The sequence below is a fragment of the Bos javanicus genome, chromosome 12 (assembly GCF_032452875.1).
Source record: "Bos javanicus breed banteng chromosome 12, ARS-OSU_banteng_1.0, whole genome shotgun sequence".
NCBI lineage: Eukaryota > Metazoa > Chordata > Mammalia > Artiodactyla > Bovidae > Bos > Bos javanicus.
In genome coordinates, this window is record NC_083879.1 from 72,263,087 (window position 1) to 72,290,239 (window position 27,153).

At 37.8% G+C, this 27,153-nt stretch overlaps 1 protein-coding gene across 2 annotated transcripts in view; it reads left to right on the plus strand.

Annotated features, from left to right (window-relative positions):
* The window catches only part of LOC133258050 (ATP-binding cassette sub-family C member 4-like), a 334,436-nt gene that overhangs the window by 298,501 nt on the left and 8,782 nt on the right, over positions 1 to 27,153 (plus strand). For both annotated transcript variants that reach the window (XM_061434384.1, XM_061434385.1), the window contains 5 exons: positions 7,180 to 7,335; positions 12,422 to 12,511; positions 20,306 to 20,478; positions 21,003 to 21,108; positions 24,998 to 25,132. In XM_061434384.1, coding sequence (XP_061290368.1) covers positions 7,180 to 7,335; positions 12,422 to 12,511; positions 20,306 to 20,478; positions 21,003 to 21,108; positions 24,998 to 25,132 — 660 coding nt within the window. The remainder of the gene's footprint in view (positions 1 to 7,179; positions 7,336 to 12,421; positions 12,512 to 20,305; positions 20,479 to 21,002; positions 21,109 to 24,997; positions 25,133 to 27,153) is intronic.

Sequence of the window (27,153 nt, forward strand, 5' to 3'; positions counted from 1 at the left end):
GAGTTTGCTCAAGCTCATGTCCATTGAGTCCTTTATGCCATCTAACCATCTCAGCCTCTGTCTTGTGTACATTCTCTCAGAGCACCTTGTCCTCCCAGCTTCCAGTGTGAATGTTGCCCTAGACCCCAGGGACACTTTTCCATCTCTAGATGGTGGATGTATCATTTTCACAATCAACTCTAATGCCCCTCTATGCTTCCACAGGATCTTATATATTCTTTAAGACAGTTTGTGTGGTACACTTGTGTTCATAGCTGCCAAAGTAGGAAGCAACCCAAGTGCCCCTGTTTTCAAAGTGAGTGAAGAAACAAAATGTATTATATCCTTAAAATGCAATATTATTCAGTTTTAAAACAGGAAGAAAATTCTGACCCATGGATGAACCCTGAGGACATCATGATATGTGAAATAAACCAGACACAAAAAAAATAAATACTGTATGATTCCACTTATATGAGGTTCTTAAAGTAAAAAAAAAAAATTATAAAGACAGGAAGTAGAAAGATGATTGCTGGAGAATGGGAAAATGTTTTTTAATGGGTATAGCTTTACAAGGCAAAAATAATCTGGAAGTTGGTTGTACAACAATGTGAATGTACTTAACATTAAACTGTCCACTTAACAATGGTTGAATTGATAAATGTTATAACAATAAAAGCACCTGTGGCATGCTTTGTAATTTTGGATCTGTGTCACACAGAACCCTGAGGCTTCTTAAGATCAGAGAGCATCTCCTGAAAGTGGCATTCTGCAGGGCACCGAGGGGGTGCTGAGGGACTGCTGGCTGGGAGAGTGAGTGAGTAACACAGGTGTGAGCAACCAATAACCAAAACACACACAAGACAACTCCATAAACTGATTACCTTGTGTTTTAAATACTTTAAGAACTGTTCTTTAAAACTCTTTCCACCATAGACGCATCTAGTAGAGTATAGCTATAATTTAATGAGTGATACCCTTGTGACATGGGCTTCAGTGGTGGTTCAGTGGTAAAGAATACACCTGCCAAGCAGGAGATATGGGTTCAGTCCCTGGGTTGGGAAGATGCCCTGGAGAAGGAAATGGCAACTCATTCCAGTATTCTTGCCTGGAGAATCACATAAACAGAGGAGCCTGGTGGGCTACAGTCCATGGAGTTGCAAAAGAATCAGCCATGACTTAGTGACTAAACAACACTTGCGATAGAAAAAAAATATTCACCTTGATGCCTAAATGATACCTAGGGAGCAGTTTCAGTAAATCATATGGCAAAAGCTCTCTCCTTATTATTACCAGTTTCACTGAAGGCCAGGGAGAAGGTGAGGACTCCTGTGCTGGGAAAACATTCACTGGAGCTCATGTTCAGCAATGTGTCTGTCAGATTTCCCATTACAAATGTAATTCTGTTCATTCACACCCATCTTAAATTTCCCCAGGTGCCAAAAATATTAGTTATTATTGTATGACTCTATAGTACACCTTAGAGACAAACATACTTTTATTCTTCCATTTTAAACCCCCAAAGTCTTAGAGTTAACCTGAGATTCTGAAATGCTTGAGGGAAAATTAGATTTGGAGACTGAGCTAGTAACTGTGGTAGCTTGACTTTTCATGGTGTCTTGGTCTACTCAGACCATCACCAGTAGCTTCATTTCTGAGTTTGGAGATTATACCCAGTCAGTGGAGAAGGCAATGGCACCCGACTCCAGTACTCTTGCTTGGAGAATCCCATGGACAGAGGAGCCTGGTGGGCTGCAGTCCATGCGGTCACGAAAAGTTGGACAGGACTGAGCGACTTCACTTTCACATTTCACTCCCATGCATTGGAGAAGGAAATGGCAACCCACTCCAGTGTTCTTGCCTGGAGAATCCTAGGGACAGAGGTGCATGGTAGGCTGCCGTCTCTGGGGTCGCACAGAGTCGGACACGACTGAAGGGACTTAGCAGCAGCAGCAGTGTGTTCATGAAACCATTGCACTCCACCTGTGCACATCCCATGTTCCCTCTCCTGCTCACCTGTCCCAAACCCATCACTCCGGGTCACCCCTTTGGTGTTAGATTTGATTGGGAGAGGCTGCTGGAAGGGACATGGGAGTGAGCCCGCCCAGCAGAAGTGGGGGTCTGTTCTTTTTCCATTGTTTCCCCTGTTGTCCTGATTCCTGGACGATAGAGTCAATAAGAAAGTGTAGAAGGTACTATGCTGGTTTCTAATTCGTGAAAGAAATAGCAAGTAAAAATAAAGCCCCCAAATGAGGTAAATATCACCCTAGAATTCCTGGGTATATTCTGAACATGGGCTGCATTTCTCATGTAGATGATTTTGTAATTGATTTGATCATTTTAGAGAGTCCTGGGCCATTTTAGAGCATTTTCCATCACTGGAGGTAGATTGATTTTTTTTTTTTTTCTTGCTCAGAGCTATTGCTTGGATAATCCATTTTTAGAGATGCTTACTAGACCTTGCTATAATGTGCAAAAATATGTTTCCTAACTTTGCTCCTTTTTTACATGATATTTTCTCAGAAACCCCTCTCCTCAGTCCCAGACTGTCCCCCTTACCCTGCCTGCTTCCTAATTCCCTGTGACTCAGACTGTGGTGCCAGGGCCAGCAGCACCTCTATCTCCTGGAGCTTCTTAGAAATGCAGAGTCTTAGGTTCACCCAGACCTCTTGACTCAGCATCGCATTTGAACAAGACCTTCCAGTAAAGTCCTTTCTCTCCCATAGGCAGTTTTTGATGACTGATAACCTGTGATTTTCAAGATATTTCCTTTGACATTTTGAAATTGAGCTCATGAATCACATAAACCTCTCTGGTAACTGAGCATGAGGCTCTAGAAGGTTCTCTGTCACTTATCCTACAGATTTATTCACTTTTATATTCCACAAAGCATGCCTTTGCATCATAATTTAATACGCTGTGATTCCACTGCATTTCCTTGCATCTTTCCGTGGAGTCTGTCTTCATCACAGGCAGTTTTCATCCTTCTCCCACCTTCCCCACACCAGCCTTCTGCAGGGACTGGAAGGATTTCCCACAAGCTCAGCCCTGCCTGAACCCGGAGACAAAGACAGTGTGAGATCCTTTCACTACCAGATGGGATCAGATCAAAAATGAGTCTTGCTGCTCCAAGCAGGGTACGAGGTCTGTTTGGCCTATTTCCTGGGGAACCATGTACCCCACTTAGCTGCAGGTTTCTCTTCCCAGCCCAGCTATGGGTGCCATTTCTTCCTGCTGACAGCCAGCTCACCTGACCTCAAGCACCCTCTTTGCTCAGTGACGTCAGCCCCCTTGTCCCACCCACCACGTTATACTCACCAATATTGATGCCATGCCTAAGTTGTCTATCCATAGGACCTATATGTGAAGCTAGTTGTTTGAACTGCAGCTACACCTCTTTCCACTTTCTCTGTTCTACTTAGACAGAGGGACATACTAAGGGGTCAAGCCATCCCAGTGATAAGGAGGCCATCAGCAGATGGAAAAGAGCCTGACAAACATGGATTTGAGTCCCATGCTGTGACTTATGGGCTCTCTTATTTCAGGCAGACTAATTTCTCTTATAAGCCTCAATCTTTTCTGTTGCAAAATGCAAGTGATAGGACCTAACCTTTAGGGTTGTTGAACAACTTAAACAAGATAAGACACATAACACCTGGCATGAAGACCAGCACACAAGCCAGTGCTTGAGCAAAGATAGTTGTCATTTTCATAGAATGTAAAATTACCTTAACCACTTACACTGTATAAAATTTTGTTTATCCAATTGAAACTGAGGAATTGGCCATTTGCAACTGTATTTATAGCTGTAAGATTAATCTCCCATGCCTGTCTCTTTGTCTATTTATGTACGTAAGCAATATGACAATCAATTTTCCATAAATTTCTCCAGTCTGAGTTAAAAATCTCACCCTCCCATGGAAGCCTCTTTTGCACAGGATACCACAGACAATATAAATAACACAAAGGCAAATCCAATACAGATCCTGCTGTCAACACATCTAGTCCACTTGATGAAACAAGAAAAGTCCTAAGTTAGCTTTGTAAGATAGAAGTGATCACGATTTTTATAGAAGTTTGGGAAAAGATGATATAGCATTTGTTAGGGTGGGGAGAAGTCGACAGGAGAGGATAGAGAGAGAATTCCTGGGAAATTAGGCATGTGAGACAGACTTAGTGATGTGTGGTTAGGATTTCATCAGGTGGAAATGCATGTGGAAGGCATTCCGGGTAGTGGGACCCGCATAACAAAGGTGTAGTGCCCTGACCCAATGAATGAAGAACTAGGCACCTGGCAGTTCACTCCTCCGTGCAGTGAACCACCAGGTGTGCAATAGTTACATGTCCAACCCTCACAACTACCTAGGACCCCAAGGAAGCCGACTTGTAGAGATGAAGGATGGAGAGGTCAGTGGGAGAAGTTTTGTAGAAGAGACATCCTGGGGTGGAGTGATGGGGATGGAGCTGGCTTTTGGGAGTTTAACCTGAGAAGTGGACTAGAGTCAGCAGATGTGGGAGGCGGGGAGCCTATAGCTGTTGTGTCTCCAGTAAGATGTTCTGGGAAAGGGACTCCACTTTTAGGAATCAGACTCATGTTGATTAAAACAAAGCTGTAACACCCAGGTTTGTGAATGTGCAGAGAAACAAGTGGGAGTAGAAAATGGCATGTGGAATTCCTTGGAGGTCCAGTGGTTAAGACCTGGCCCCTCCACTGCTGGGAGCCCAGAGTTTGATCTCCATATTGGGAACTAAGATCCCCCAAGGCACATGGCATAGCTAAAAAAAAAAATCTTATTTCTAGAAAGTATGTTGCCACTCCATAACAGCTTCCTCTGAAAATGTTCATACCTGTTTCTTGTCAATTACATATCTAAGAATTTCTCTGAAGGAAATTATGGAGGTTGTTTGCAAAGATTTAGCCTCAAGAATATTAAATAGTTATTTATAATAGTAAAATATTGGAGACCATCTAACTACCTGGAAATCAGGGGTTTGTTAAATGATCATACACACTGTAATATTATGTAGCCATTAAAATACTTTTATGAAATACTAAATGAAAAGAGATTACAACAGTATGTTCATGTTAATCCCATTCTGTTTAAATATATGAACACAGCCACATACAAGTATAGAAAGTAAAAACATCAACATCTTAAGAATGGTTTTTATCAGAGTATAGTTAGAATTTATTTACTTTTCAAATTCATTTGCACTGATTATGATTAAGGAAAGTGTTTGCTTTAATTTGTGTTTTAATAGGTGATACAGACTGGCATTCAGGTACTGAATATAGGCCTTAAAATGAGGGATTGAGTCATGAGGAGTAGAATCCTCAAGGCTTGGCACCAAGATTGGCACCAAGAAATACAGACATACCTGGTTTGATTGCGCTTTACAGATAGTGTATTTTTAATGAATTGAATGTTTCTGCCAACCCTGAATCCAGCAAGTCCATCTGCGTCATTTTTCTTACAACCTTAGTTCACTCCCTGTCTCTGTGTCATATTTTGGTGATTCTTGCAATATTTCAAACATTTTCTTTACTATCATATTTGTCATGGTGATCAGTGGTCAGTGTTCTTTAATGTTACAACCCAGTAAAGGCTCAGATGATGGTTAGCACTTAAGTATTTGAAAATTAAGGTATGTATATTATTTTTCAGACATAATTCTATTATCCAATTAGTCATCTACAGTATAGAATAAACATAACTTTTGTATGTAAAGAGGAACAAAAATTAATATGAATTACTGTATTTTGCAATGTTCACATTATTATGGTTGTCTGGAACTAAATCCACAGTATGGTCAAGGTCTGTGGGTACACAGAACATGAATCATATATATACACGCTAGGCCCTGCCTATAAGCAGAAAATGGCCTGTGTTATATAAATTGGGGTATAGCATAAAGTACAAAATGGCTACAAAATAATAAAAATATCTAAACTCACTATTCTTACATTTAATCTCTATAGAGAAAAATTCTTTTTTGAAATGCTATGATTGAATTTGCAGACATTTGAGACATTTAAATGAGCAAATGTGAAAAGCTCCCAGTGTTCTGATTACAGTGTTCAGAAAGATTTAGTTCTCTTTGTATAAAGCCATGGATGTAAAAAAAATTACTGAATGAATTTACAAATCATTGAAAGCATGTCTAACACCCCTCATCAATTTCAAATTCCGAAAGAGAAATGAAATCATCTCTTGGAAACTTCCACAAGGGAGCTGGGCAAGCTCATTGGTTAAAAAAAAAAAAAAAAGCCAGTTTCTATATAGTACATGTTTATATGCACACATCTATAAGCCAGTTTTTACAGTATAATTTTATTCCTAACCAGCATTTTACCTGCATTATATTGATTCCTTAATCTTATTCTTAATGCACTTAATTTCTCTCTACTTGGGTTTTAATAACTAGACTGAAACTTGCATGTATCTTTCCAAGAAACAGTTGTATTAAGTTGTTTATAAAATGCCTTTTGAACTGTTCCAATGAAAGGTCCCATATAAAGAGCAAATGTTGTTAATCACAGACCAATGTCTTTTAAGACACTGAGACCTGCATTTTATAATTTTAAGATGTTTCCTTTCAAGATAGAATATAATTAATATATTTGCCATCAGGAAATGATTTAGTTTCTCTGTCAAGGAATAATTCTCGAATAACAGATCCCTGAGAAAATAAGTCCTTGTTTGTGTATAACACTTCTGACTTGACTTGTTGATATCTCTAAAATTATCCATGTAGTTCTCAAGGTCAAAAAACCTAGAGAGTAGGAATAAAGTTAATTTAAAGGTGAACTTCTTATGGACCACTTAGGAGACTGCTGGCTTTTCCAAGGCCAGTAGATTTATTCTGTTTTTTTTTTTTTTTTTTAACTCTTGAGGACCAGGGGTCTCAACCAGGGACATTTGTGAATATCTGCCATTTTTAGTTGTCACAGTTTGGAGGTTGTGTCTGGTGTCAAGTGGATAGAGTCCATGGCTACTGCTAAACAACCTATAATACACAGGACAGGTCCCCTGACCCCCAAACAATGAATCACCTGGCCCATAATGCCAACAGGGCCATGCTTAACAAACTTATAGACTACTCTATATAGAACTTTTAAAATTCATCATCAATATCCAGGGTTTCTCCTAGGTTGGCTGCATGTTGTTAATTCTTAATCCCTCCTGGATCTCTCTACAGGTTTGCATCGTGGGAAAAACAGGAGCTGGAAAAAGTTCCCTCATTGCTGCACTCTTCAGATTCTCACACTTCGAAGGTACAATTTCGATTGATAAAAATTTGACAACCAGTATTGGACTTCATGATTTAAGGAAGAAAATGTCAGTTGTACCTCAGGTATGCATGTCAGAACATTTTCATGTATTCTTTTTATAAAGCACCTAAGTTCAATTGCTTTTATGTTGATAATTTTTTTTTTTTCAAATTGCATTAAAGGGTTGATCCCTTTTCCCCCAATAGATCATAGCAGCAGGTATTTTCTTTTTTTTTTAATGGATGAATCTTTTTTATTATTATTATTTTTTTTTTTACTTTACAATATTGTATTGATTTTGCCATACATCAACCTGCATCCACAGCAATCAGAGCAGAAAAAGAAATAAAAGGTGTTTTCAACAGATATTTTCATCAGATACCAGGGTTTGTTTTTTTGTTTTTTCATCTGTTCTGTGAGCCTATGATTTAGTAACTTACCCAGGCAGATTTCTGCACTCACACTTCTTCAGATGCCACAGTTTTACCCACTGATAACCACATAATACTAATAACAAAATGATAAATGTTTAACACTTGAGAGGCTCCTGTAGGGAAACATGAATTGTAAGTGTCTTACAGATGGAATTTTGCTGTAGAAGATAAAGCTATCTTTTTTCAGAGGTGATTGTCTTTGAGGGCTTTCTTTGAAACTGTGGAGCTTTGAGAATTACAGGGTGTTGATGCTGTAGAGAAACTCAGAACTTAACCCTTAATAAATGATTAACCAGGGATGCAGTACAGTATCGTGAGAAAGAACACAGGGCACAGAATTCCATCTCTGTGCTCCTCAGTTTTCTCTCCCTTGCAAGCCAGCTAACAGTACCAACTCCTCGAGCCGCTTTGAGGACTATATAAATAGATCAGCATATGTAGGATGCTTCATGTAGACCTAGTATATGGTTGCTGTGATGGTGGGGCATTGAATTGACCTTCTCTTCCTGGGCTCTGATTCTATTTTCTTTTGTTCTGTTTCTTAAACAAGTACAAATTTCACTGAGTATTTTGGAGACTGGATTATACACACATGTAAATATGTCATATTTATATTCCACATATATGTGATATTATGTGGTATTTATCTTTCTCTATCTGATTTATTTTACTTAGTATGACAATCTCTAGGTCCATCCATGTTGCTGCAAATGGCATTTCCTTCTTTTCTATAGCTGAATAGTATTCCATTGTATATATGCACCACCTCTTCTATATGCATTCATCTGTCAGTGGACTTTAGGTTGTTTCCATGTCTTTTTGAGGAATAGTTTGTCTTTGGAGAAGGGTATGGCAACCCACTCCAGTTTTCTTGCCTGGAGAGTTCCATCGATGGAGGAGCCTGGTGGGCTACAGTCCATGGGATCGCAAAGAGTCAGACATGACTGAGTGACTAACACACATACCAGATATATAACCAGAAGTGGGATTGAAACTTCCATACTGTTTTTCATAATGGCTGCATCAACTTCTTAATACATTCCCACCAACAGTGTAGGAGGGTTCCCTTTCCTCCATACCCTCTTCCACATTTATTATTTGTAGACTGTTCAGTGATGGCCATTCTGACCCTTGTGAGGTGGCACCTCTTTGTAGATTTGTTTTGCATTTCTCTAACAATTAGCAAGGTTGAGCATCTTTTCATGTGTCTGTTGGTCATCTGTATATCTTCTTTGGAAAAATGTCTGTTTAGGTCTTCTGCCCCGGTTATGATTGGGTTGTTTGGTTTTTTGTTGTTGAGTTTTATGAACTGTCTGTATATTTTGTAAATTAAGCCTAGTTGGTCTCATCATTTGCAAATATTTTCTCCCATTCTACAGGTTGTCTTTTTGTTTTATGGTTTTCTTTGGTGTACAAAAGCTTGTCACATCGATTAGTCCTATTTATTTATTATTGCTTTTATTTCTATTGCCTTGGGAAACTGGCCTAAGGAAACATTGGTACAATTTATGTCAGAGAACATTTTGCCTGTGTTCTCTTCTAAGAGTTTTATGGTGTCATATCTCATTTCAGTCTTTAGGCCATTTCAAATTTATTTTTGCATATGGTCTAAGGGTTTTTGTTCTAACTACACTGGTTTACTTGTGGCTGTCTAACTTTCCCAACACCACTTGCTGAAGAGACTGTCTTTTCCCCATTGTGTAGTCTTGCCTCCTTTGTTGAAGATTAATTGACTGTTGGTGGTAGGTGTGTGGGTTTATTTCTGGAATCTCTCTTCTGTTCCATTTATACAGTATCTGTTTTCATGCCAATATCATGCCATTTTGATAAATGTAGCTGTATCGTCTGAAAGTCTGGAAGGTTGTGCCTCCTACTTTGTTCTTTTTCCTCAGGATTACTTTGGCAATTGTGGGTCTTTATGGTTCCATATATATTTTAGGAGTGTTTGTTCTAGTTCTGTGGAAAATGTCATAGGTAATTTGATTAAAAATTGTCTTAAATCTGTGGATTGCTTTGGATAATAGTCATTTTAGCAATATTAATTCTTATAATTAAAGAGCATTTAATATTGGATATATTTCCATTTCTTTGAATCATTTCCATTACTTTGAATCATTCCATATTCTTTGAATATTGGCTATATTTCCATTTCTTTGAATCATCTTCAGTTTCCTTTTATAATATTTTCTAGTCTTCAGCATATAAGTCTGTCACCTCCTTGGTCAGGTTTCTTCCTAAGTATATTACTTTTTTTCATGTTATTTTTAAAGGGATTTTTTTTAAATTTACATTCCCGTTCTGGTATTTCACTGTTACTGTGAAGAAATGTACAAGTATCTGTATGTTAATCTTGTGTCCTGCTACTTTGTGGAATTCATTTATCAGTTTTAGTAATTTTTGTAATGGTCTTCAGGGTTTTCTATATATAGTATCATGTCATCTGTATACTGTGACAGTTTTACTTCTTCTCTTTCAATTTAGATACCTTTACCTTCTTTTTTCCTGTATGATTGCTGCCTAAAGAATCATTATTTTCATTCAACTTTTTACTGAAATTTTACTGATTTTAAAATATATATTTGGCATATCATACCAAAGAGAAATACTCTTGCTTTACTAAACTATGTTATTCCATCTCATACTGCTAAATAAACACACATAATTGCCCAATATGTCTTTTTAGACTGACAGATTAGCTCAGGTAATGCCTGTACAGAGTGTACCTTGAAAAACCAGGTGGAGAATTCAAAGCTTAGACCTCTTAGTAGATGTAAATTTGCTCTGAGAGGAACATGAAGTGTAAAACTGTTCAGGTCATTATAAGCCATGACCAGGAAAGAAATGTTCTTGTCATTGCTGAACACAGAGTCCCGTCTCATGTCTCCCAACTGGATTCAAAGCTGATTCCTTAACCTGGCCTCATTTGGGCCCTTCATCTCCTCAAAAACCAGTCCTTGAAGAATCTCTCATCTTGGACCCCAAAGCAGAATCCTGCCCTTGGGGGAGGGGGACGGAATATTGGGGGCCAGCCTTCCACCCTTTGCCTGGCCACATCTACATGATTTTGTAAACCTAATGGGAATAGCTAAAAGGAAGGGAAATCGCCTGCATGTTAGGCTCTTAAAGGTAATAGTTACAAGAGGCAGTTTTTTATAAACATCTAAAGTAGAATTATGATTATTCCCTTGACAAGGAACTCTTACCATTGCTTACATGGTTGTTCAGTCTTTGATTCTAAATTAGAGAGTTTTAAGGGAGACCTTAAATTTGTGCCTCATATTTTTCAGTGCTATTCAATAATCATTTTGAAATGTCATGTGACCAGTGATTTTCAGTGCGTTGGAGGTATATCAGCCACTTAATCAACTTTGGGCAAATGAAGCTCCCTCTATAATGTATTTTTAATTTTGGATTTTGCTCAGGGATACATCTTTTTTGGTGGGATATAATTCTGCATCTATTTCTCTCTCACCAGACTTGAAACAAAGACAATAGGGAGAGAGAGGGAGGCTCACTGAGTATTATTCTTCTTCATGACTAGGGAAAAGAAATGTCTGTCTTCTTCATCTTTCTTCTCAGACTTTTGTGAAGTGAGGAAGAAAAGCTAGCCCCAAGGCCAGGCAGGATTTTGAGGCTGGTGATTCCGAGCAGTTCCGGGCACTGTGGAAGAGTCAGGTCTCCTCTTGTTCCCACACATATGCCTCCTCTTGTCCTGCCCCCTTCACTGAAATGAGCCTATTGGGCTCTTCTCTGCTGCCCACATTCTTGTGACATGGCTTACTAGAGCCTTCCAGAGGAAAATGCAAATGGCCTACATGGGCTTATGTACAAGATTTTCTCATGAAACCCAGAAAGGCATATATTTCCACAGTAATTATCTTGTGGTTCCTCCCAAAGCAGATGAATAGGAAGAGTTATTTAAAATAATGTTATTATGATACAAGTCACAGTGGTTTCAGGTCCTCCTGGCCTTGCAGTTAGTAATGAGGTTCTGTGAGGCAGGTCATCCTGATGCACAGGTGAGAGAACGTGGGGACCAGCTGGTGCAGAATCAGAGGAGATCTCTCCATGGACAGAGGAACCGCAGACCCCAGGAGCTGGTGTTCTCTTTGTTATGGGTGCAGATATTCCATTCACACCTGTGGAGAAAGTCCCTACCCCAGAAGGCTGTTTTACTGATGGAGAAAATATCCTAGTTCATTCTTCATTGCCAATGTGTGGAAATTTAATGGGTTTGCTTTGAGGCACAAACTGCAACTAATTGTGCTGTTGGTGTTTCCCAGTATCACACCAGGATTGACAATGAGTTTATCTAGTTTTCTTGATGTAAAGTTCCTCCAATAAGTACATCCACATTTGGGGGAAAAGCAGATAATTGGTAGGAAGCAGTCTGTGGGGTCACAAAGACTCAGACATGACTGACTGAATAGCAAGACATTACCAGGAAGGCAGTTTTGAAAAATCAAATCTTCCTTTCTCTTCTTCTTAAGGTGACACTTTTCAACATTTTCTTTTGTTAGTGTCCAATGGTCCAGAGATATTTTGGAGCATACTTTCTACAGTGGGAGGTTAATTTAGAGATGCTATTTTATAAACAAGCATTTGCAGCCTTATTATTAATGATTATAGTGAATTGTGAGGGGGATATTTTTTGGCACTTTAATTCTGTTCTGTAAGCATACAAACAAGATGAAAGATGTTACAGTAATAACATTTCCTGTTTTTGGATATTTAGGAACCAGTTTTATTCATTGGAACAATGAAGAAAAATCTGGATCCCTTTAAAGAGCATAAGGAGGAGGATCTATGGAATGCCTTAGAAGAGGTAATTTTTGTAACGAAATTAACTTGTTAGCATCAGTATATGATTATGTACACTTGTAGTAGTGCAGAGTTGGGAAGATCCTCTGGAGAAGGGAAAGGCTACCCACTCCAGTATTCTGGCCTGGAGAATTCCATGGACTGTATAGTCCATGGGATCACAAAGAGTTGGACTCGAATGAGGAACTTTCACTTTCACTTTTCACTTTCAGGTAATTAAAGAGAGTTTATTGGTTTAACTGACTTTGTTTACCTGCTAGGAGAACACTGATGAAATGGGTACATGAGTAAATTAAAATATGTATATAATAGTGATGGAAAGCAACAAGATAGTGCCATATGCTTTCATTTTAGCTTTTCCCCTAATACCCAAATCAACTAGATACATTTTCTTATCTTAAAATACAACACTAAACTAGAATTTATAATTATGGGTTCAAATTCTACTAAGTGACTAAGTGAATTATTTACCTTAATTACCTTGAAATGTTCACTTTACTCCTCTGGTCTTAAGGAATATCAATTAAGTTGAGGCAACTAAGTAGTTTTTCATTATTAACTGAAAGATAAATGAGATCATACTAATAAAATGCTATGAAGTTTAAGAAGAAAGTATCTATAAAGGTAAATTATATAATTGGAATGTGATAGTTACTTATTGACAATCAGGTTCTTTTAATGCTGCAGAATGAATGTAGGTTAGAGACCCTGGAGATGTGCTAAGTTTTTTAATGGATATGTTCATTTCTAGAGAATTTTCTGTTATTTGTATTATATGTCCTTTTGGTCCACTTCTGTGAATTTCCTCACCCTTGCATAAAGGATTTTGACTTGTTAATTTGCTGTTGGTTTGTATACTTTGATACAAATTATTTTGTGTATTGGCCCTAGTTTTGCAAATTGATTGCAGAAACTGTATTTAGACTTCTAAAATACAGTTAGACTTTCCAATTTTTCATAGGACCTAGATTAATCTTTTGCTTTTAAAAAGTAACCCTTAATAGGTATTAAATATTTTTTCAATATTTTATTTTTTTAATTGGAGGCTAATTACTTTACAATATTGTATTGGTTTTGCCATACATCAACATGAATCTGCCACGGGTGTACACGTGTTCCCACTCCTGAACCCTCCTCCCACCTCTCTCCCCATACCATCCCTCTGGGTCATCCCAGTGCACCAGCCCCAAGCATCCTGTATCCTGCATCAAATCTGGACTGGCAATTCATTTCTTATATGATATTATACATGTTTTAATGCCATTCTCCCAAATCAGTCTTTTGGTATTAAATATTTTTTTAATTGTATTTTAAACTTTACATAATTGTATTAGTTTTGCTAAATATCAAAATGAATCCGCCACAGGTATACATGAGTTCCCCATCCTGAACCCTCCTCCCTCCTCCCTCCCCATAACATCCCTCTGGGTCGTCCCAGTGCACTAGCCCCAAGCATCCAGTATCGTGCATAGAACCTGGACTGGCAAATCGTTTCATACATGATATTTTACATGTTTCAATGCCATTCTCCCAAATCTTCCCACCCTCTCCCTCTCCCACAGAGTCCATAAGACTGTTCTATACATCAGTGTCTCTTTTGCTGTCTTGTACACAGGGTTATTGTTACCATCTTTCTAAATACCATATATATGCGTTAGTATACTGTATTGGTGTTTTTCTTTCTGGCTTACTTCACTCTGTATAATAGGCTCCAGTTTCATCCACCTCATTAGAACTGATTCAAATATATTCTTTTTAATGGCTGAGTAATACTCCATTGTGTATATGTACCATGGCTTTCTTATCCATTCATCTGCTGATGGACATCTAGGTTGCTTCCATGTCCTGGCTATTATAAACAGTGCTGTGATGAACATTGGGGTACACGTGTCTCTTTCCCTTCTGGTTTCCTCAATGTGTATGCCCAGCAGTGGGATTGCTGGATCATAAGGCAGTTCTATTCTATTTTAAGGAATCTCCATACTGTTCTCCATAGTGGCTGTACTAGTTTGCATTCCCACCAACAGTGTAAGAGGGTTCCCTTTTCTCCACACCCTCTCCAGCATTTATTATATGTAGACTTTTGGATTGCAGCCATTCTGACTGGTGTGAAATGGTACCTAATAGTGGTTTTGATTTGCATTTCTCTGATAATAAGTGATGTTGAGCATCTTTTCATATGTTTGTTAGCCATCTGTATGTCTTCTTTGGAGAAATGTCTATTTAGTTCTTGGGCCCATTTTTTGATTGGGTCATTTATTTTTCTGGAGTTGAGCTGTAGGAGTTGCTTGTATATTTTTGAGATTACTTGTTTGTCAGTTGCTTCATTTGCTATTATTTTCTCCCATTCTGAAGGCTGTCTTTTCACCTTGCTAATAGTTTCCTTTGATGTGCAGAAACTTTTAAGGTTAATTAGGTCCCATTTGTTTATTTTTGCTTTTATTTCCAATATTCTGGGAGGTGGGTCATAGAGGATCCTGCTGTGATGTATGTCAGAGAGTGTTTTCCCTATGTTCTCCTCTAGGAGTTTCATAGTTTCTGGTCTTACGTTTAGATCTTTAATCCATTTTGAGTTTATTTTTGTGTATGGTGTTAGAAAGTGTTCTAGTTTCATTCGTTTACAAGTGGTTGACCAGATTTCCCAGCACCACTTGTTAAAGAGATTGTCTTTAATCCATTGTATATTCTTGCCTCCTTTGTCAAAGATAAGGTGTCCATATGTGCGTGGATTTATCTCTGGGCTTTCTATTTTGTTCCATTGATCTATATGTCTGTCTTTATGCCAGTACCATACTGTCTTGATAACTGTGGCTTTGTAGTAGAGCCTGAAGTCAGGTAGGTTGATTCCTCCAGTTCCATTCTTCTTTCTCAAGATCGCTTTGGCTATTCGAGGTTTTTTGTATTTCCATACAAATTGTGAAATTATTTGTTCTAGCTCTGTGAAGAATACTGTTGGTAGCTTGATAGGGATTGCGTTGAATCTATAAATTGCTTTGGGTAGTATACTCATTTTCACTATATTGATTCTTCCAATCCATGAACATGGTATATTTCTCCATCTATTAGTGTCCTCTTTGATTTCTTTCACCAGTGTTTTATAGTTTTCTATATATAGGTCTTTAGTTTCTTTAGGTAGATATATTCCTAAGTATTTTATTCTTTCTGTTGCAATGGTGAATGGAATTGTTTCCTTAATTTCTCTTTCTGTTTTCTCATTATTAGTGTATAGGAATGCAAGGGATTTCTGTGTGTTGATTTTATATCCTGCAACTTGACTATAGTCATTGATTAATTCTAGTAATTTTCTGGTGGAGTCTTCAGGGTTTTCTATGTAGAGGATCATGTCATCTGCAAATAGTGAGAGTTTTACTTCTTCTTTTCCAATTTGGATTCCTTTTATTTCTTTTTCTGCTCTGATTGCTGTGCCCCAAACTTCCAAAACTATGTTGAATAGTAATGGTGAAAGTGGGCACCCTTGTCTTGTTCCTGACTTTAGAGGAAATGCTTTCAATTTTTCACCATTGAGGATAATGTTTGCTGTGGGTATGTCATATACAGCTTTTATTATGTTGAGGTATGTTCCTTCTATTCCTGCTTTCTGGAGAGTTTTTATCATAAATGGATGTTGAATTTTGTCAAAGGCTTTCTCTGCATCTATTGAGATAATCATATGGTTTTTATTTTTCAATTTGTTAATGTGGTGTATTACATTCATTGAGTTGCGGATATTGAAGAATCCTTGCATCCCTGGGATAAAGCCCACTTGGTCATGGTGTATGATCTTTTTAATGTGTTGTTGGATTCTGATTGCTAGAATTTTGTTAAGGATTTTTGCATCTATGTTCATCAGTGATATTGGCCTGTAGTTTTCTTTTTTTGTGGGATCTTTGTCAGGTTTTGGTATTAGGGTGATGGTAGCCTCATAGAATGAGTTTGGAAGTTTACCTTCCTTTGCAATTTTCTGGAAGAGTTTGAGCAGGATAGGTGTTAGCTCTTCTCTAAATTTTTGGTAGAATTCAGCTGTGAAGCCGTCTGGACCTGGGCTTTTGTTTGCTGGAAGATTTTTGATTACAGTTTCAATTTCCGTGCTTGTGATGGGTCTGTTAAGATTTTCTATTTCTTCCTTGTCCAGTTTTGGAAAGTTGTACTTTTCCAAGAATTTGTCCATTTCTTCCTCGTTGTCCATTTTATTGGCATATAATTGTTGATAGTAGTCTCTTATGATCCTTTGTATTTCTGTGTTGTCTGTTGTGATCTCTCCATTTTCGTTTCTAATTTTGTTGATTTGATTTTTCTCCCTTTGTTTCTTGATGAGTCTGGCTAATGGTTTGTCAATTTTATTTATCCTTTCAAAGAACCAGCTTTTGGTTTTGTTGATTTTTGCTATGGTCTCTTTTGCATTTATTTCTGCTCTAATTTTTAAGATTTCTTTCCTTCTACTAACCCTGGGGTTCTTCATTTCTTCCTTTTCTAGTTGCTTTAGGTGTAGAGTTAGGTTATTTATTTGACTTTTTTCTTGTTTCTTGAGGTGTGCCTGTATTGCTATGAACTTTCCCCTTAGGACTGCTTTTACCCTGTCCCACAGGTTTTGGGTTGTTGTGTTTTCATTTTCATTCGTTTCTATGCAAATTTTGATTTCTTTTTTGATTTCTTCTGTGATTTGTTGGTTATTCAGCAGTGTGTTGTTCAGCCTCCGTATGTTGGAATTTTTAATAGTTTTTCTCCTGTAATTGAGATCTAATCTTACTGCATTGTGGTCAGAAAAGATGCTTGGAATGATTTCAATTTTTTTGAATTTACCAAGGCTAGCTTTATGGCCCATGATGTGATCTATCCTGGAGAAGGTTCCATGTGCGCTTGAGAAAAAGGTGAAATTCATTGTTTTGGGATGAAATGTCCTATAGATATCAATTAAGTCTAACTGGTCTATTGTATCATTTAAAGTTTGTGTTTCCTTGTTAATTTTCTGCTTAGTTGATCTATCCATAGGTGTGAGAGGGGTATTAAAGTCTCCCACTATTATTGTGTTATTGTTAATTTCTCCTTTCATACTTGTTAGCATTTGTCTTACATACTGCGGTGCTCCTGTGTTGGGTGCATATATATTTATAATTGTTATATCTTCTTCTTGGATTGATCCTTTGATCATTATGTAGTGACCTTCTTTGTCTCTTTTCACAGCCTTTATTTTAAAGTCTATTTTATCTGATATGAGTATTGCTACTCCAGCTTTCTTTTGGTTCCTATTTGCATGGAAGATCTTTTTCCAGCCCTTCCCTTTCAGTCTGTATGTGTCCCCTGTTTTGAGGTGGGTCTCTTGTAGACAACATATGTCGGGGTCTTGTTTTTGTATCCATTCAGCCAGTCTTTGTCTTTTGGTTGGGGCATTCAACCCATTTACGTTCAAGGTAATTACTGATAAGTATGATCCCATTGCCATTTACTTTATTGTTTTGGGTTCGAAGTGTGGCTTATTTCTTTAAAAAAATTTTTTTTTTTTTTTTTTTTACACAAATCCAAATGACCAGTTGTCCATGTTGTTTTGAATTGATGCATTTGTCATTTAGTGTCATTCTTCCAAGGATAGCTCTGAAATATACAGATGAACTTTGACTGTGAGCAAGCAGATTTGGAGGCCTGATGATTTCCTGCCAGTAATTCTGATTTCTGAAGGATGTCAGCACCCAGTCTTTACACACCCACCCTGCTTTCCAACAACATGGGGATTTTATTTTCCTAAATCAGGCTGACTACTTCACCTTCTATTTGAAGTTGTGCACTCCTGATTTCATTTAAATTTGTGAGTCTTTCTACAGTGAAATTCTAGAAGAGAAGAAGTGAGTATATTAACAGTCAAAGATAAAGATAGAATGATCCACTGATCTTGAAACCACAGGGTATATTTAATGGTGATAGCATGGTGTCTTAAAAAAAAAAAAAAAACTGGAAGTACTGGAAAATTATTTTTCTATTTGTTCCCCAGCTGAAGATCTGTGAAGATCTGTGAAGATCTCAGGTACTAAAATTACTCCAGAATTTTAGAACACGTTGTTCCATGGACAGAGAGGAAATGTTAACTGGGAGACAAATCCTGTCAAAAGCTACCTTAGTACTTGGCCCAAACTTAATTCATCTGTACCAGCCAAAATTTAGTACCCTCACAATTCTGAAAATGATGAGGTAGTGGAAGTGGTAGACAACACTAAGATCTACCTTTATTTAAACTACATTTGGAGCTTTCTGTGAAAAGCAATAAACACGAGTTCATTTCACAAAGTGAAGTGAGTAGTTTCCATGTATTGCTTCTGGAATTGACCCTTTACTTTGTTGATATGTCTTAGAGCAAGAAATCATTCCATCACTTTATTTCTCTAGGAATTGTTTCTTTATGACTTTTAAAAAGAAAAACTACCACATCTTTCATGGAAAAACATACAAATGTCATAAATAAATAATTTCTGGAGAAACAGAATGATGGGATGATTCCTCACTCTAAGAGTTGTCACTAAAGCAGTGAGGTCAATTTTCAAGTGAACTAAAAACCCAAGTCATTGGTTTTTAAAAGATTCTAAATGGAACCTGCAGACCCAAACTCATAGAGTTGACCTGCAAGTGAGTGGAGGGCACCAATATGTTTTCTTCTTTAAGAACTTCCATTAAAAGAAAAATATACTTTTTAAAGAAGTTTTTAAATTCCCTTAATCTATGTCCTCCTTCACTCTTGGCAAATATGGACATTCAAAAAGAAGACAGTCCTAAGAATGGAGCCCAACTCATCTTGGTTATTTTTCAGAATATGCCAAAAATACATTTTTCATATGTTGAATAATAGCCAGCTGATGGTCAACTGAAGAAGGCTTATCAGAAATTAGTGCCAATTGGGGCACCTAAAAAGCAAGGGCAGCTCTACAGATATAACATGAGTAGGAACTCATATGAGTGAGCACTTTATCACTCAAAGGCTAAAAGAGTACAGTAGATAATACTCTGGAAATGAATCATTGATGTGTTGCTTTTGTTGGAAGGGCAAAACACCTTAGATACTAGGATATATACAATTAGGAACATGGTCTGTTATGTCCAAACTGGGAGCATGCAGTTAAATGTTCAACATTGATAGTGTCTCTGTTAGGATGCAAGTATGTCTCATCACACAGGAAACCAAGATACAGAAATCTGAGTGTCAATAGCCTGTACATCAGGAACCACGTGGTTCAGTCCTTGCAGTGGTGACAGATCACCTGTCCATTTACCCGGGCCTTGTATTTGGGTGAACAGGCTCTCCTTTTACTTCATTTACTGCTGTCCTGCTCTAGTAAAAGCACTTCCCCATCTATTAATGGCATTTCACGGGCTTGATCCTGCCCACACTAGCCTTTCTTTTTGAGAAGAAGCTTCCACAAAATGTAAGGGACACTGATATCTTTCTGTCCTAACTAGACTCTACCATCTTTCTCAGTGAACACCAATTGGTAATAGCTCTCTCCATTATCTGGCTGTACATGTACATAAGAAGTCGTAAGGACTTCAAAGCTCTAATGTCTAAGTGAAAGTGAAAGTTGCTCAGTCGTGTCTGATTCTTTGCGACTCCATGGACAATACAGTCCACGGAATTCTCCAGGTCAGAATACTGGAGTGGGTAGCCTTTCCTTTCTGCAGGAGATTTTCCCAACCAGGGATTACCCAGGTCTCCAGCATTGCAGGTGGGTTCTTTACCAGCTGAGTCACAAGGGAAGCCCAGGAGGCTTATCTATTCAGTAGTAGTTTGTTTAGGAAAATGTTCTTTCTGTATCCACAGGTACAACTTAAAGAAACCATCCAAGGTCTTCCTGGTAAAATGGATACTGAATTAGCAGAATCAGGATCAAACTTGAGTGTTGGACAGAGACAGCTGTTGTGCCTTGCCAGGGCTATTCTCAGGAAAAGTAGGATACTGATTATGGATGAAGCCACATCAAACGTGGATCCAAGGTAATGAGCTGAGATCTATAAAACCTGGTATCCAAGATTGAAATGTGGTAAATGGAAATCTTTTAGTGATGCTAAGAAAAATTTCTAAGAGCTCTCATTCCCTTAAATGTATCTCTTGTTAATATTAATTCCAGGAAACAAAAGAAGAAACCAAGACATGTTATATGGTGTTAATGTTATTATGAGGCATCCTGAGAGAGCTAGATTCCTAAATCCAGTTCCTGATACTTTCAAGCAATTTTAAGGGAAGACTATTTCCCATTGTTTTATGAAAAATAGTAAACTTCTAAGAGCTTTTATACTTATGTTTTTAGGAACAAGATTTTGCCTTAAAGTGTCCATTTAAAAAACATTATATTGTAAAGTAATTAGCCTCCAATTAAAATAAATAAATTTATATTAAAAACAATAAATAATTTTTTAAAAAATAAATAAAAACATTATAAAAATATCATATGATATTTTAAAATCTTAAGTCAACTTTTCGAGTCAGTACTGAATGAAATTCACTTCTTTAATTCTAGAACTGATGAGTTAATACAAAAAATAATCCATGGGACACTTGTTCGGTGCACTGTGCTAACCATCACAAACAGATTGAGCAGCGTTGTTGACAGTAACAGGATAATGGTAAGACCCCTCACTTGCAGAGTCTCAGTTGTTTCCATTTATGCTCAGTCCTTCAACTTACCCTTCTTTGCACAATGTGACAGGAACCTCCAGTAATTTAATTTTCTCGGTTTCTCCTCTCATTCCTGACAATAACTCAAGTACTTAACTATACTTTCAGAATGTGCTATTAAATAATATATCCAGTAATTTCTTATTTTTATATTAACACATTATTGACCAGGGGATTTTTGCAAAAACTAACACCATGGCTGGTGATTTGTTATGTAAGTGAATATTGAAACATCTCTGGTCAGTAACATTCAGGTAACAAAAGATGTATCAATGCATCTCTGGTCAATAATGAGTTAAAAGTTTATTAAATTGTCATTTTTTTAAAAGATGTCCAACCCTGAAAATATGCCAAATCCAAGTTATGACTTCATATTTCAGAGAGGTAGAACACCATCATTTTGGCTGAGTCACAACTGCTTCAGCATTTTTGTATTCCCTTAATCAAAAAATTAGCATTTCATTTAGACTGCTGAGAAGTTGTTGGCTAAGGTTGCAGGATTTCACAGCTGTTGCTGTCAGAGGTGAGTCTATGAGAAGAAAGGGCCTAATGAGAAAAACAAAGTGTTTCTACAGAAAGGACTTAATACAGGAAATTTGCTACATAGAAATCAGAGGGCTAGAAAAATGAAACACTGGGGTAATAATTTTAGGAAGCAGCTATCATGTCCTAGGAGAGATCTCCAGACCTAAGAACTCAGAGGAGAAGCTCTAAAGAGTCAGTGCTCAGACCTCCAAGGAGAAGTCCCTGCCCAGGTTCTGGTCGTATTTGTGAGGGAGCAGAATGGGGCTGGTTCTCCATGTGCTAATAGGAGTTGGGAGCTGGAGTCACATCTCACTGCTGAGGTGATGCTGCATGAGGAGCAGAAACCAGATAGACCACTGGCTCTGACTCCCACTTTCAGTGTTCCTCGAGTGCCAGCTACTGGCAGAACCTAACAGTGGGCCAGCAGACCAAGGGTACTCTGAAACGTGATTTGCAGAAACCCAGCCCCTGCATCACAGATGAGAGTAGAAAAAGAAAAGTGGATGGGGGCTGAGATACTACAGATAAACAACCAGCAGCTCTCTTACACGGTAGATCTGGACTACACACACAGCAGGCTCCAAGTTCTGGTTTCTGGATGTCTGTCTAGTATCTTCCAGGTTTCATTGGTTCTTTCTTCCTTAGTAATTTAATAATCCAATAATTTCCTTCCTTAGCTTTATTTCCTTCCTTCCTCCTTCTATTCCTCCTCTCTCTCATTTTCATCTTCTCTCTTTCTTTGTTCTTTCCCTGCTGGTTTATAAACATTAGGATGTGGCATTATAAAATAAGAAAATCATCCCTCAAAGGAAAATTGAGTTGTGTGAACTGTCTATAGATATTAACCCCTTACCTTTTCGTTAACCCCTTGTCGATGGCATCATTTGCAAATATTTTTTCCCAGTCTGTAGGTTGTCTTTTCATTTTGTTGACGATTTCTTTTTCTGTGCAGAAGTTTCTAAGTTTGATTAGGTCCCATTTGTTTATTTTTGCTTTTATTTATTTTGCTTTGAGAGACTGATCTAAGAAAACATTGCTACAATTTATGTCTGAGAATGTCTTTCATATTTGTCTTCTAGGAGTTTTATGGTGTCATGTCTTATATTAGGTCTTTAAACCGTTTTATTTTTGTATGTGATGTGTGGGAGTATTCAAATTTTATTGATTCTCATGTAGCTGTCCAGCTTTCCCAGCACCACTTGCTGAAGAGACTGTCTTCTCCATTATATATATATATATATATATATATATATATATATATATATATATATTCTTTAATTAATGTATTTTAATAGAAGGATAATTGCTTTACAATATTGGTTTCATTTCTGCCATACATCAACATGAATTAGGTCATATTTATAGTAACTGTATCAATAGAATACACTGAAACTCTAAACAGGAAGCAGGTTGTTTTTTCCATATCTAGGTATCACAGTTAATTCCATCCCATGGCATCTAATTGGAAACATTGTCTCATTGTCCAGTTAATTTTTGTTTACTCCTGTGAATCATTGCTAAGGATGGCAATGATTCACAGGAGTGAATCTCTCTTGAATCTCCCTGCCATATCCCTGCCCTTGTCTACCCTTTCTTAGATTAATTTACCACAGGTGATAGAGACCTGTGTTTTAAAACTGCATTTTTTCTTCTTCAACATCAAGAAGAGTAGTTATGTTTTATTGTGCTATGTTTAAGTAAAACTACACAATTGGGGTCATCTAAAGTGACACGGCATATTATAGAGCTTTTAAATTACTATGTGGATGTGACTGGCAACCCACTCCAGTGTTCTTGCCTGGAGAACCCCAGGGACGGGGAGCCTGGTGGGCTGCCGTCTATGGGGTCACACAGAGTCAGACGCGACTGAAGTGACTTAGCAACAGTGACAGACTCAATTATTCTTGAACTCTTTTGAGAAAGCCATCCTTAGCAATGATTCACAGGAGTAAACAAAAAATTAACTGGACAATGAGACAATGTTTCCAATTAGATGCCATGGGATGGAATTAACTGTGATACCTAGATATGGAAAAAAACAACCTGCTTCCCATTTAGAGTTTCAGTGTATTCTATTAAGATACAGTTACTCTAAATATGACCTAAATGAAGAACTAAGTACCACCTAACATCAGAAGTATTTTTATAGCTATGTCATTTAAGCCAGTGGTTTCAGACTCTCTTTTCTACTGTAAAACCATTACGCAAAGTCACTAATAAATAGAAAGGCAGAGTTAAGAGCCTCTTCCTCTCCCTCTTAATTTTCAGCTAGGGGAATATCAGTGTGCACAAAAGGGCCAAACGACAGGCCCCTGAAGAAATTAAAAAAAAAAAAAAAGGAGCAAAGAAAGACATTTTGTGAAAACAGATTCACATCCTCTGCAGTTCAGATTGGGCTACCAACCCGGGTTATGTGTGGGCTATGAGCATTAGAATTTGAAGCTCAATTTCTTACTTGCTTCTTTAGCCTTATTCAAAGAAAAAATTGGATTTCTAGAGATTTCTTCTGTATAGAGCACTTCTGCTAATGCTGCTATGTAGCAGCTCCTTTTGCCAGTCTTTCAGTCTGAGAGTAATAAACTACAAAGTTAAGCTAAAGAAGCATCTTAACCTCTCAGACAGGGTATTCTGCCCCACTTCAGTTCAGTTCAGTTCAGTCGCTCAGTCGTGTCTGACTCTTTGTGACCCTATGAATTGCAGCATTCCAGGCCTCCCTGTCTATCACCAACTCCCGGAGTTGTGGTGGCTTGATGGTTGCAATGTCCTCTGTTTAGTGATACTGCAAGCAATTGTTTAGTTTACAACCCTAATGAAATTCTGGAGACATTTACTTTTTTCCCAAATATTGTTCAGATCAAACCAACTTGACAATTAATTTGCTGTCAGGTCACTGCCATCTGGTTTGTCTGAAATTAACCTGGTTTTTACATAAATTGAGTTTGATTTTCTTGAACCAGGAAATTTCCCAACTCTGTGTATCTGTATAAATAACCTTCAAAGCTCAGAGTTTGAGCTAAAAGACTAATGATAACCACCCCAAATCCCCTTGGCAGAATTTAAAATATTTCACACTGCTGAAAACTTTCATTTTTCTTTCTTTCCTATAATGTTATAATAAAAGGTCACGTTAGGCCTTTGTCTGCCTAGTAGAACAAGGCAATCAAACCATTAAAACACCAGCCAGGTCTACCACCCAAATAAATTTTCTCTATTCTTCTCCTCCTGTCCCTTTACAAAATATTGTCTGAGTTATAATACTTTATTGCAAAACACTGTATACTATGGGTTTTATTTTTTTCTGCTGATTAACAGGTCTTGGATTCAGGGAAACTGGAAGAATATGATAAGCCACATATTTTGATGCACAATAAAAATAGTCTATTGTACAAGATGGCACAACAACTGGGCGAGACTGAGGCTGCTGCTCTCGCTCAAAGAGCAAAAGAGGTGAGCCTGCTGCAGAGAGCTGTGATTAAAGTTCGTCTCTAGGGTTCACTCTTAACACTAGGGGTCTGGTAACAAGCACTTTGTGCCCTTTTCAATTAGAAGCTTCCAGAAACTAAGCTTCATGACTGGGTCTTAATAACATGTGGCAGGTGGAAGGCAGATCTGAGAATACGCAGCAGTGGTGGGGTGGGGTCACGATGTGTGCTCACTCATGTTAATAAGTGAGAGATGGCAGATTGGGCTTCCCACATGCTTGGACTCTGGATTTTGATTCGCATGGAGCATAGAACACTTTCATCTTGCAGAACCTTTACATTTCATTCTGATTGGTGCTCAGCACATTTGTAATACAAGTGCTATCAAGGGACATCCAGCAAATTTGAGAGTTTAAGGAAAAATTTTTGGAATATTTTAGGTTTAAGATCTACCAGGGAAAAGTGTAGGTCTCTTCTGTTTTCTAATCTGTAGAGAAAATATCTACCTGATACTGTCCCTTTCTCCCTAATTCTCTGTTGTTTAGACTGAGGTCCAGTTACCCCCCATGCTTCCTCTACCTTCTAGAAGATGAAATAGTCATCAGGACAAATCAAGAACTCACAATACCTAACTCCATAGTCAGAATGGTGCTTGAAGGTTTACAAAGCACTTTCTCAGAGATGACGTGTGTGAAGTACTAAGCAGTGTACAGAGTGTGAGAAGGGTTCTCAATGGATAGCATTCAGGTCACGTGGCATCTTCCTAACAATGGTCAGGTCCTACAAATGTGGTAACTGAGGTTTGGTTGAAGGACTTAGCCAATGTCATGTAGCTTCCTGTAATTCTTTCTGGAACAAGGTGGGAGTGGGGTTGATGGAGGGAGGGAAGGTCTGGTGTTCTTGCCCCTTGAGATGCATGGCTCAGGGTGGAATGAAGCTTCCCATTGAAACTTTATCTCTGGACAGTAAATCATGGGTCATATTTCCTTCTTTATACTTTTCTGCATTTCCCAGATTTTCATTTGTATGTAGAATAAAATTACTTGTGTAATATTTAAAATATCACTTAAATAAAACATGTCCCAGTATGTAAGTACTTCTTTATGAAAAGTTTATCTAAAATATAGCCTAAGTTCCATCTGTTCCTGTTTCATCTCATTCTTCCTCCTCATAAATGAAGAAATGAAAAGCTGTACCTTCCACTGTTCAAAGGGTAGGAAATTGCACAGGGTCACAGAACTGGGTGAATGGTTGACAGAGTCATTCAAATTTAGGTTCAGGGATGACAGTCTGTATTCTGAACTTTTCAAAGTACTTATATTGTATGCAGGTATAGAGCAGCTGCACTTGGTGTCCTATATATATTTTTATGCCTGAAAATCAGAGTGCTTTCAACCACTCTAGTGTGTCTCCCAGTCAAACCGTACTTCTGAACATTTGATAGTCATTTGTGATTCCCTGTATAACCTAGTCACAGAACAGCCAGGAATCTCCCAAACCCTTTTGGTCTTTTGAGCTTAGGTATTTCACATCAAAGAAAAGTGTCCTCACCTATGTGTCAAAGTCTTCTATTAAAAACTGTTACTATTGTATATTATCAAGACATTGGCTTCAGCAGTATGTGAACCGTAAACTTCCTGATGTTCAAGCTGGTTTTAGAAAAGGCAGAGGAACCAGAGATCAAATTGCCAACATCTGCTGGATCATGGAAAAAGCAAGAGAGTTCCAGAAAAACATCTATTTCTGCTTTATTGACTATGCCAAAGCCTTTGACTGTGTGGATCACAATAAACTGTGGAAAATTCTGAAAGAAATGGGAATACCAGAACACCTGATCTGCCTCTTGAGAAATTTGTATGCAGGTCAGGAAGCAACAGTTAGAACTGGACATGGAACAACAGACTTGTTCCAAATAGGAAAATGATTTCGTCAAGGCTGTATATTGTCACCCTGTTTATTTAACTTATATGCAGAGTACATCATGAGAAACGCTGGACTGGAAGAAACACAAGCTGGAATCAAGATTGCTGGGAGAAATATCAATAA